The sequence below is a fragment of the Cynara cardunculus genome (assembly GCF_001531365.2).
Source record: "Cynara cardunculus var. scolymus isolate 2C chromosome LG 6, CcrdV1, whole genome shotgun sequence".
Taxonomy (NCBI): Eukaryota; Viridiplantae; Streptophyta; class Magnoliopsida; order Asterales; family Asteraceae; genus Cynara; species Cynara cardunculus.
The window spans coordinates 8,048,676-8,061,611 of record NC_037533.1 but is presented as its reverse complement, the minus strand read 5'-3'; the positions used below and the strand labels follow the sequence as shown (position 1 = coordinate 8,061,611).

The 12,936-nt window shown below is 32.9% G+C and overlaps 2 protein-coding genes across 2 annotated transcripts; both read left to right on the top strand.

Moving 5' to 3' along the window:
- Positions 1–2,671: 2,671 nt before the first annotated feature.
- LOC112514112 (ATP-dependent DNA helicase PIF2-like) lies at positions 2,672–3,322 on the top strand. The gene has a single exon (XM_025120444.1). The coding sequence runs from the start codon at positions 2,672–2,674 to the stop codon at positions 3,320–3,322; it is 651 nt and encodes a 216-aa protein (XP_024976212.1).
- A 21-nt stretch (positions 3,323–3,343) lies between these two features.
- LOC112514111 (ATP-dependent DNA helicase PIF1-like) lies at positions 3,344–4,183 on the top strand. Its single transcript, XM_025120443.1, has one exon. The coding sequence runs from the start codon at positions 3,344–3,346 to the stop codon at positions 4,181–4,183; it is 840 nt and encodes a 279-aa protein (XP_024976211.1).
- Positions 4,184–12,936: the final 8,753 nt, after the last annotated feature.

Here is a 12,936-nt window from a genome sequence, read left to right as displayed (position 1 = left end):
TTTAGAAGTATTATTGACCCCAATTTTCAGTGTCCAAGATACTTTTATTTTAATTCACATATTTTAATCATGTACAAATGCTCCATCCAGATAAGTCCTTCTTAAGCATTTATAAATTGATCATCCATCATACACCTGATGACTAAAATTCTTATTTTTCTTGAGTCTTTTGGGTAAAATGTAGTATTTTTGCCTTGTATGCAGTTTATAATGAAAGTTATCCATGCGCTATGGATAGGGCTTTACTTCAAAAACATCTCCTTAAGCAATTAATACAAGGTGTTTAGTAATGTGCTTGAAACTTCAATTCAACATTATGAATTATGGCTTCCAAATGGATGACTGTTAACCGATGGATTTTTTTTTCTTTTAGTTATCTGCCCTTTTCAATCTGCAAATGTTGTGGCATCTTATTTCCTAAACCGACATCTTTTTTCTTTATAAACATGATTCTTAAATTCTGTTTCTTGGCTGTTGTTCCATGTTACATCTATATCGATGTTTTTCTTTCATCTTAAATTCTGTCATGGTTTGCCATCACACAAAAATATTTATTATTTTTACATGAACAACTCTAGAAGAAAGACATATATTCACTAATGTATTACATCCTAAAGTTTATTGTGATTGGTTATTTTTTTTTTTGGTAAAAGGGGACGAAACCCCCGGGAAAATTTTATTCAATAAAAAAGGAAATTATAAGAAAGAAATGGGCATATCCATTTTTACAAAGACAATTAAGCAACATCCTATAAAATGTTTGGGAAAAAACAATTAACAAAGGCTTACACCCATACCCAACATTGGAAAATAAAAACCATATTTTAAAGAACCCCAAGGCCTTATTGTTCTTGGGATGAGTCCACTTCAAAGTAGAGGCCCAAGTCAGCATCACACGACCCACATCATTCTTCATAAAATCCAAGTTGTTGGCATAAGATATAGTAATACAGCCCATCAGGTAATAATAGGCCTCATGAATTAAATCTTTTTGAGCTCAGTTGAGAGAATTAGCCCAATAAATCATATTTCAATCCATTTTCTTGCCCAAAAAAATACTTCCTTCTCCTTCCACTTCCAAAATCGCACTGAATTTGAAACAACTTCCCATTTGAATCTTGAAACAAAGATCAGTTTATTGTTATTGGTTATTTTATGTATGGATATTTATGATTTATTGTGATTTTAATCATCTTAATTTAGAACAACTAAATTGTTAATATATTTTTGAACAAGTTTTTTATACAAATAGAATGATTTATAAAGTTTTGAAGAGCAGAACAATTGAATTGTTGATAAATTTTGGATACTATTATTTTTTAAGTAAATTGAATGGTTTATAAACATTTTGAAGAGAAAAACAACAATATCTATATCAATTTTCAAATTAGGATAATATAGGGTTGTCATTATCATATGTATCTTATGCACTGAGATCTAAAACAACATAAAAAATAGAGGATTAAAAGCTGGCTTGTCTTGGTCCCCTAATTCGGTAAATTACTTGGGTTTGGATAGAGTAGGCTTAGGATTACTTTGGCTACCTTAAAGGAAAATTAAAAAAAGGGATTATTTTTTCAAGTAAAAATAATATGTATATAGAATTAAATCATTCGTTCTTTTCTATATTTTTTCAAAGAATGAATATTTTTTTAATATATGTGTTTCATATTCTATCTTTAATTTGTAGAAAATGGATTCACTTTCTTATACCAAAGTATTTTCATCATTACAACAATCTCATGTCTGGTGGAATTTTTCCACTCTTCGTGTAGAATTTGTTTGGGAAGATGTGGAAGAAAAAAAAACTATATCTTATCTTCTTGACCGAAACGTAAGTGAAAGTATTTATATTTAGTTTTGTTCTCATTAAATTTATATTTATAATATACTAACAAATATAATAATATATGTGAAATATGTGTTCAAGTATGTTTACAAGGGTCATGACAAACAGGTTATTCATRTYGATCCTGATAGAGAAGAGGTCATTGTCAACGAGATAAAGAGATTTCAAGATGCACGATATGTTTCGCCACCTGAGGCAATTTGGAAGATTTTTAGCTTTTCACTTTCTCAAATCCACCCTCGTGTGAGGGCTTTGCAGGTCCATCTTCCGAATAAGCAGCTGGTTAGTTTCAGAGAGAATGATATAATGACAGATATCGTTGATAGAGAGAGACAAGAGCTCAATGTTGACCGCATTTTTTGAGAGGAATAGAACAAATATGAGTGCGAGACAATATTTATACAAAGATTTTCCGAAACATTACACATGGAATGCCAGTTCACGTAAATGGAATCCTTGAAAACAAGAATCAATAAGAGGACGACTGTTTCATGCTAATCCTGCCGAAGGAGAACAATATCATCCACGCCTACTTCTGTCTCATATTAGTGGGCCCATGTGCTTTGAAGATCTTTACACGGTTAATGGCATAATACATCCGACATTTCGAAAAGCAGCTCTTGAGAGAGGTTTAATAGAGACCGACGATAATTTATCGCATTGTCTTGCTGATGCCTCCTCATTTCAGTTTCCCAATGCTCTTAGACGATTATTCGTGACGATCTTGATTTATTGTGAGTTCGTAAGTTATGGGATGAACATTATGATTCACTCTATGAAGATTATAGACGAGACTATGAAAATGTTGAGGGAGTCCGAAATATGGTTCTTACAAATATCGCAGTCATTTTACAATATATGGGTAAAAACCTCGATGATTTTGATCTTCCAAGTTTAAATGCAGCTGTCAATTTAGAATCACGAGGATTTCGTGAGGTACAAGAGGAATACTCCATAATTGTGCAAGACGAAGACTTACATGCTCGAAATTCTCTAAATTCCCACCAGAAACATGCATTTGATGAGATCATGAGGCATGTAGATAATGATTGTCCAGCTGTGTTTTTTGTAGATGGACCGGGTGGAACTAGAAAAACATTTTTGTATAGAGCTTTGCTAGCTAATGTTCATTCCCGTGGACTTATTGCTCTCGCAACCGCTTCATCCGGCGCTGCCGCTAATAACATGCCAGGGGGGAGAACAGCTCACTCTCGATTCAAGATTCCCCTTACTCTTAATAATAATTTGGTGTGCAATATAAAAAAACAAAGCAGAACTGCTCAACGACTTCGAGTCGCAAAAATAATCATCTGGGATGAAACATCAATGGCAAAGAGGCAGGCAGTAGAGACACTCGATAGAACAATGCAATACATCACTGGGGTGAGACTCCCATTTGGTGGGAAAATAATGATTATGGGTGGTGATTTTAGACAGGTGTTGCCAGTAATGAGACATGGCACTCGAGCATAGATCGTAGACTCAAACTTACGGATGCCACCTATTTGGTCTTCGATTAAAAAGTTGCGGTTAACGATCATTATGAGAGCACTTACTGATCCATGGTTTTCGGATTTTTTGTTACGTGTCGGCGATGGAGATAAAGAATCAGTAGACGGAAACTTTATTCGCATACCTGATGACATGACCATTCCTTACACAAATAAAAATGGATCGAATGATGCTTTAATTGATGCAATCTTTCCTTTTCTTCAAACCTGCGAGACTGCTTCAGATTATATCATTTCGAGGGCGATACTAACAACTAAAAATGAGCATGTCGACAAGATTAATGATCAGTTTATTGAAAGATTCTGTGGAGAGGAAAAAATTTACTATAGTTTTGATGAAGCAGAAGATGACAAGAATAATTTATATCCGAAGGAGTTCTTAAACTCACTGACTGTTAGCGGTTTGCCCCCTCATTACCTCCGACTTAAAATTGGCTGTCCGATAATACTATTGCGGAATATCGACCCCTCAAATGGATTGTGTAATGGCACGAGGTTGATATGTAGAGGTTTTCAGCAGAATGATATCGATGCAGAAATAGTTGTTGGTCAGCATGCTGGTAAGAGGGTATTTTTACCAAGAATTCCTCTATGTTCGTCTGAAGATGATATGTGTCCCTTTAAATTAACGAGAAAACAATTTCCCGTTCGACTTTGTTTTGTCATGACAATCAATAAAGTTCAAGGACAGACAATTCCGGTGGTAGGTGTTTATCTACCGGAATCGGTATTCTCGCACGGCCAACTTTACGTGACATTGTCCAGAGAGATATCACGTGGTAATACGAAGGTATTAGTGAAACCTACCAAAAAGTTTAACTAGGAAGAAGTCTACACATCAAATGTGGTGTATCAAGAACTTTTGAATGATGATTGTGTATGATAAAAACATGATTCTAATTTCTATTTTGTTTAAACATAAATTTTAGACTTTCTGAATGAGAAATTGTATAAAACTATTTCAAAGATATTTTGCAAAAAAAAAAATGATATTTAAAAATTGAATATATATCCTGATAGAACTTTTACATCATGGCGCACCTTTACATCATGGCGCATTGCGCGGGAAGTTGAATATATATCCTGATAGAACCTTTTAAATCTTTTCAAATATACATCCTGATAGAACAAAATACAAATTTTTATCCGTAATCGATATGTCCGTTTACATCTTTTCAAAATTTCACATCCCGCCACATTGCGCGGGTACACTACTAGTTAAATATTAATGGTGCAAGATTTAAATGTGACTAATCAACAACAACACTTAGAGTTATGAACTATGAATTATGGAGAACAACATAGTTAAAACTTAAAAACAACAGCAACAGTTTATAACAACAAACAACAACTAGTAAACACTAAACAACAACAATATATAACACCAATAATACCTTAATTGTGTTGTACTTTGTATGCAAACATCAACATCAAACAACAACAACAAACAGTTACAACATACATACGTACATACATACATACATAGCAGTGAAACAGCAACAACAAACAACAGCAGCAAACGATTACAACATACATACATACATACATACATAGCAAACAGTTACAACATACATACATACATACATACATACATACATACATACATAGCAAACAGTTACAACATACATACATACATACATACATACATACATACATACATAGCAAACAGTTACAACATACATACATACATACATACATACATACATACATACATAGCAAACAGTTACAACATACATACATAACAGTGAAACAATAATAGCAAACAACATAAGCAAACAGTTACAACATACATACGTACATAGCAAATAACAACAGCAACAACAACAGCAAACAACTAAGCGATTGCTTGAATTCTTCGGGTTTCAGACGGGTTCGGGTTATGGATCATAAGATCCTACCTGAACCGACTAACCCGATATATTTTTCGGATTTCGGACATCGGGTAGGCTCGAGTAATAAGCATCGGTTCGGATCGGGGGTTTCGGTCGGGTTTTCTGGGTTGGGTCGGGTTTTGCGCACCCCTAATTTTCGGTAAGCAAAAAACTCAGGCTTTTTGGGTTTGGTTCAGGCTTTTTTAAGCTTGATTGGACTTTTTCAAGACGGTCTTTTAAGACTTGGGCTTGATTGAACTTTTTTCTAAAAAAGTAGGTATAATTGGGCTTTAATGGTCTATGGTAAGGGCCAAGGCCTACTAGGTGTGGGCTTTTTGGAGTCGAGATCAAGGTCGGGCTTTTTGTGCATCTTTATGATCACCTGTAAGGCTGTAACCCAAGATGCTGTAACCCAAGATCCTTTTGGTGTAAGTGTATGGAAAATTGTGTTAATAAATTATACTATTGTTCGACACCATGCGTTGCRCGGTGATCAAAACTCAATTTAAGAAAAAACGTAAAAGCCTCATCTGATGTGTCTGAACACTCTAGATTGTATTTATATTTATAATGCCTCATCCAACACCATAAATCACGATTTGTTGAATATTAACATCAGATGAAAGCACGTCATTACTTCAACACTTTCATTCTATGTATATAAGTGATATAATAGACACTTAAACTACATTTGTTATTATAAGTATCCCAATAATCACAACTCTTGTTAAGAAAAATATATATATGATTTGTATTCGTTTTGCACAAATTTTTTACCAATTGGTTGGTTTTGATTTCAACCATTGTTATAGATTTCAATGTTCCATCACGCTTTTATGCATCCATCATCTTCTTATAGATTTCAAAGTTCCATCACGTTTTTATACATCCATCATCTTCTTCCAAACTATCATCTTTCTACCAATGTTAAAAGATGAAAGTCAACCTTATTTCAGATTTGAGGAACAATCAAACCTCATGTTGCCAAGTCATCATCATTGGTTTCACTTTTAGTTTGTACTAATGACTTTTACCATTTGGTTGGTTTGGTTCCAACCATGGTTATAGATTTCAAAGAGGGTCATCGAAAATAAGACGACCTTATGAAGAAAAACCCATGAATTGACACAAAGGCACCATGCATCTTTTTATACACTTCACTTTATTCAAATCTTTTAAATCTTCACCAATTTGGGACAACTAAAACTCAACCACAAATTCACCATGTTAGAATACTCAATTCTCATGGTGCCACCTCACTATCCTAAGGTTTTACAAAAAACTTTTTAGGTGTATCTCGGTAGATCTCATCCTAATATGCATCCAAGGGTGGAGATCCTTACGTTTCTCACCTTAACTCTTTTTCTTACCGGAACTCAACCCTCTAATCTACTTGATACCCCTCATCGAGTATCCCCCTCAAGATTAAAAAGCCTTGGAAACATTTTTTTAATGGAAGGATGGTCTGGGAAGGGGAGGGTGGTCAAAAGCGACAAATTGTAAATCTGTTGAAGTTTTTCTATATAGTTTCGGATCATGCCTCTCCTACTTGTTTGTTTTAGATTTCAGAGAAGAGAAAAGATATGTATTTGGTTTATTTTTCTTTTGTTAGTTAATTCATTTTTTTAATAGTGATTGTAGTAGTTCTGTTTTTATACTTTTTAAAATGACTATTTTATATTGAAGAATTTGGATCAACAATGCATGTTTTAATGATTTTATGAAAATCGAAATTGTTGAACAGTTAAAGCCTTGACTAATTGATAGCCGCATGATCTCGTTGGATAGTTGGACATGGCAATACGATTTATGAATTACAAACAGTAATAATTTACATTACACCACATTATTTAAGATTGTAGTTTTGTATTTCAAAATTTTCACCTATCTTTAATTTTTGATGATTTATTTTACAATTCTCATGTAATTAAAAATATGTATGTATTGATGTAGATAAAATTATATATAGTTTTATATATTTGTGGATTCAAATTTTCTTAATAGAATAATAAAAATGGGGTTAAAAAATAGGAAAATGAAAGGGTTAGCAATTAATGTGTTGATTGTATATTAAAAATAAACCAAAATAATGAGAAAAAAGATAAATAAGATCTAAAGTTTCTCATTGAACAACAATATGATTCTTCCTTTAATATATATATATATATATATAGATTTTGCAAATCTCCATTAATTTGTTAATAATAACCCAAATCAAACCTAGATTATTTATTAACTTATTTAAAATGATATATGCAAGAAATATTCTCGTATACACACTACAATAAAATTGGGTTTATAGGACGCCCTCAATCTCTAAGCGTCTCAATAGACCACTTTATAGAACTTAATTTATAAGACCAAAATATAAAGCGTTCTATCTAAAAGTGTTGTAATAAGTTTATATGACGCTTTTAGGCATCTTAACAAGTTTTTTAGAACATTTTTAATACAAAACGTGACATTAGCAACTTTATAGAACACTTTTGAGAAAGTGTCCTATAAACTCAATTTTTTTTTATAGGACACTTGTTTATATATGACAATTTTTCAAATAGTGTCCTATAAAGTTGCTAATGAGACGCTTTATATTAAAAGTGTCATAAAAAACTTATTATTATGTCAAAAAAACGTCATATAAACTTATTACAACGCTTTTAGATATGACATTTTATTTTTTGGTTCTATAAAGAGGTCTATTAGGACGCTTAAAAATTAGGAGCGTCCTATAAACCCGATTTTATTGTAGTGACATCAAACATACGTAGGTATGATAACCGGTTTATCGGTTACAAAGTTCGGGATTGTTTTTTATTAATGGTGGTAAGTTGAGGGGTTTAAAATGAATATGTGCTTAAATTATACTTTTAAAACCCACCACCGCCTTGTTCATATTATTTATGTATGTTATTTGAGATATTTTTATTTATCTCAATGGGATGGTAAAAAGTAAGTAAAAAAACTAAATAGTTTTATGTGTGTGTTTTGAGCCTGAGAAAATCAAAACTAAAAGAGGAGAAAGAAGAAGTTGATTATGTGATTATTAATCTGAATGTTTGTCGATGATTATCTTCATTCTCTGTGAATCAAGGTGAGTTTTAATTTAAAAACTTTATCTTACAGTGTTAAAACAAAATCATATGGTTCTATATGTGGGAAAATTTTGAAACTGTTATTATGTTATTGTTAGCATAATTTTGTATTTTAATATGTTAATATCAAATGACTGGAATAAGAGTGACATAATCAGGAGATGTGTATTTTAGGATAAGGATGACATAATTAGGAGATATGTATTTTAGGATAAGGATGACATAATTAGGAGATGTGTATTTTGGGATGAGAGTGACATAATCAGGAGAGATATATTTTGGGATTAGGATGACATAATCAAATTAGATGTATTATGGGATAAATGTGACATAATCAACTGAATGTGAAAACTATAATTTTTGATCATATGAAAACTATTATCGCATCTTTATGATGCAATGACTTTGAGTTATCGCATCTTCATGATACGATAACCTTGGGTTATCGCATCTTATTGATGCGATAAGATTATTTTATCGCATCCTTGTGATGCGAGAAGGCAAGGATGCGAGAAGATGTGTTTATCGCATGTTTTGGATGCGATGAGATGGGTTCTCGCACGTGTGATGCGAGAAGGCAAGGATGCGACAAATATGTGTTTATTGCATGTGTTGGATGCGATGAGATGGGTTCTCGCACACGTGTGATGCGAGAAAATGAGGTTGTCTCACCCTCATGATTCGAGAAATTATGGTTTTATTTATATGACGCGACAAGTTTATGTGTTATACGATAAAGGGTTTATTTGGTTGTTTGACGTTATAAATGGGTGTTGTCTCATCTTATTGATGCGACAAAAGAGATTTGTTTTGATAAAACATTATTTATTTGTTATTTATACAAATATGGGTTTATAAAAATATTTTAGTAATTTTCACCATGTAATAGCAATCAAAAAGGGATTTCTCACTATACTTCATGGTCTAGCCCTCATTTGTATTTCAAAATGTGCATTACAGGTCGGGCACAACCYGCAGGAAAAGGGGAAGGAAAAATTATAGAGAGATTTATGATTGCTTACAGTTACATATATGGATTTTTGAAGATGTGATGTGTTAATACTTGTACATGAATACTTGTTATGTATACAAGTCCTATACTAGGATTATGTGAAAAAATTTGATAGTTACTTTTGTAATGTAGTTTTTGTATGTATATTAGTATTTCATGATATATGAAATATGTTGTTATATACAAATATAATTTTGAGGTGTTATAGTAGGCGAGTTAAAGAGTTAAAAAAAGAGTTGATCACAAATTTGAATGTATTGAAATTTGTGTTGTTAAAACCTCATAAAGAATGCATTGAAAAGCATTGCCATATAAAATTTGAAGAAATAAAAAATTGACTTGGAATATATAGGAGTTCAAGAATTTATTTATTGGGAAATATATCACGAAGAATTTCAACGATAAATCAAATCTGAGTTATCACAAATGGTAAATATATTTGCTACTAAAACTTAAAAATTCAGGCAAGTTTTCATACAAATAAATAAATATTTTATAAAAATTACAAGAATTCATAATAGATTTCTAAACGACAAAAATTGGGAGATTTTTTTTAWAGTCAAATTCTTCTAATACATTTGGAAGACACAAAAATGATTTATGATGTGTAAGAAACGTCTTAAAAACAAATCAAAATCTTTTAGACATTTTTTCGTAAGGAATCAGAAATATTTTTTATGTGTGAAAAATGTATAATAAAACATGTGATAGAAAATTTGGTTTTAACAAACGTTTGATTTGGTTATTTACACGAGAGTGTATCTTGTTTTCAAATATGTTAAAAAGTGTCTAAACTTCTGAAAAAGTTTTTAAAGAATTWTGTCCGAACTCAATCCCAACAATTTTAAGAAGTACGTTTCGGACTTCCGCAACCAAAAAATTCCAATTTTTGATGTATACTTTGCCCTATAAATAGATTTCAGAATGTCAATTTTCAGATGTTCACAGTGTTTACTCTTATTAGGACCGTTTACTCTCAAACTCAATGTTATCCCATCATATAAGAGAGAATTCAAGAACGCAAAACACTCATCCAAATTTAAGATTGGAGTCACTTGTGTGTATCAGTAATATATCTGTCATTGTAAATGATTGATTGAGTGTGTTGAAGATCCATTCTAGGTCTTGCCAAAAAGAAAACTTTGAATAAATAATTGTACAATGGTTTTTGTTCGACGGTTAAAGAACAACAATATAGTGGATCATCGTCTTGAGGTGGACTCGGGAAAAGTAGAAATAACCAAGGTTGAGGGAACCACTTTAAATATCAAAGTAGTATACCTAACTCATATTCTCCTGATTTCCGCATTATTTTGTTTCAGCTAAAGTTTGTTGAGAAACTGAAAACATTATGTTGGCCCCAATTTTCATTGTAAAAGAAAGTAGAAAGTTTCTAAGTGTTGAGTCTTTGTTCTACCATTCCAGAGACACTTTAATAGCTCTGGTTAGTCTTTCCAGAAACCTTGTCTATCTCTGAAGTTCTCCATCTAGACTCAATGTAACACCCATTGCACTTACAAGAAGCAATAATAAATAGCTAAAACAAAAGAWATAAATTCAAGCAAAAAGAAATAAAAATTCCGGAACGTGAATTCTTGAAATTTACAWTTTAGACAAAAGGCAATAGTAAGGCGTTTACAAACGATTATCGAGACGATAAATAACAACCTACTAATCTAGAATTTTCTACAACTAGATTATAGACGGGTGTTTCTATCAATCTCCAAAAAATACGGCATTTTCCAGCTTAACGCTCAAGAGAACGAGGCTTTACTACAAAAGAGCCTCTTCACTAAACAATGCTCCTCTCAACCCGTTTTGGCCCCGCTACTAAAAGAACCTGCTAAACAAGTCATACCAAAAAAGAAGTGTTAGGCTTACGCCTAGTGAGTCCAATTAAATCCGCAAGGTACAGAGAAACTTGAAGTTATAAATGTTACCAGTTTAAGCACTGAAAGGTCGCAGTTAAATTAAAATATTGCAAGGAGTATTAAACATCAAAGATTGACGGGGGAGACCCGATTACCGTTGATTAAGACGAACACAAAGTAAGTCGTAAATCACCGTTATAGAGCGTCACTTATAGCATCAACCAAAATCCAGTCATTTAGCCATTCGTGATCGTAAGCTCTTCATCTCGGAAATTACACAATAATCACAATGCCTATTTCCGAGTGGTAGTGAAAGGATGATATGGAGGTTACATAATAATCACAATGCCTACCCCCAGTTCACACCATCCTTCACACATAATAAAATAAAACAATATTCGAACCCAAACTTCATCCCATTTCAAAATAATTATTTGAATATTTAATATTTAGCATACGAGTACTTATAATAACATTCCAACTTCGAGATTCAACATGAGTCTACCAATATAACAAGTACGCTACTACTATCATTAGCAAATCATCGGACATAAATCATAAGGCAATAGAGTTCTCTACATAGACCGCCTACAATTTCTAGATATAATAAGGCACGTATACGACAACCCATACACTATCTTTTCTTCGAGTTATGCAAGTCTTAATACGACCCACTAGTAGGCTTTTTCGCGTAATTTTCTCGTCATAATTGATATTTCTTAGATAACAATTAAATCCTCATCAACTAATATAAATTTCATGACATCATATACTAAAGTATCATCGTCATCTAATATTTGCATTATAACATTATATACCAAAATAACCTCATCATCTAATATTTGCATTATAACATTATATACCAAAATAACCTCATCATCTAATATTTGCATTATAACATTATATACCAAAATAACCTCATCATCTAATATTTGCATTATAACATTATATACCAAAATAACCTCATCATCTAATATTTGCATTATAACATTATATACCAAAATAACCTCATCATCTAATATTTGCATTATAACCTTATATACCAAAATAACCTCATCATCTAAATCCAAAACCAAGTGACCGGATAAAGAAATGAACTCACTATGGTTACCRATGACAAAGCTGAAGAATGCAGCAGCAGCCTTCGCTGCGTGCTGCTGTTGGTGCAGGCCCGAGGACACAGTCAAGCAGCAACGTGCTGCTGTCGAAGAGGGTTAGGCGGCAGCAGCCGCCGGCGAGAGGAAGAAGCAACAGCAAGCCGGCGAGAGGAGGAAGCAGCAGTAGCAGCTGCGTGGAGGAGGAAGCACAAGGGAGGGAAGCTTTTTCGTGAGTAGATACAAATGGGTTAGGGAGAAATCTAGACCATGCCTCCTTCTCATCCTCATCCACCAGTAGGTAAGGACCCTTAGGTAGGTGTGGTGACAACCTTTGATTGGATGGAAGTATGGGTCAAAGTACCTCATGTAAGACCCCCCCCCTTTTCCATTTTTTTTATTTCCTTTACATAAAAGCACTCTAATAAATACATATAATATATATATATATACTTGAAATATTCAAGAATAAGATAAAACATAAGAATACCTCGTAGCGGAACGAAAGAGAATTTCGGGGTGTTACAACACTCCCCAACTTGAACTTTATTTCGTCCTCGAAATTGGAGCTTACGCGAAGAGGTGGGGGTAGCGCCTAATCATATCTCCTTCCGCTTCCCAAGTCACGTTAGCACC

What these genes read in the sequence shown, in the direction of transcription:
- LOC112514112 (XM_025120444.1), top strand. Translation starts at nt 2,672, where the DNA reads ATGGTTCTTACAAATATCGCAGTCATTTTACAATATATGGGTAAAAAC.
- LOC112514111 (XM_025120443.1), top strand. Translation starts at nt 3,344, where the DNA reads ATGCCACCTATTTGGTCTTCGATTAAAAAGTTGCGGTTAACGATCATT.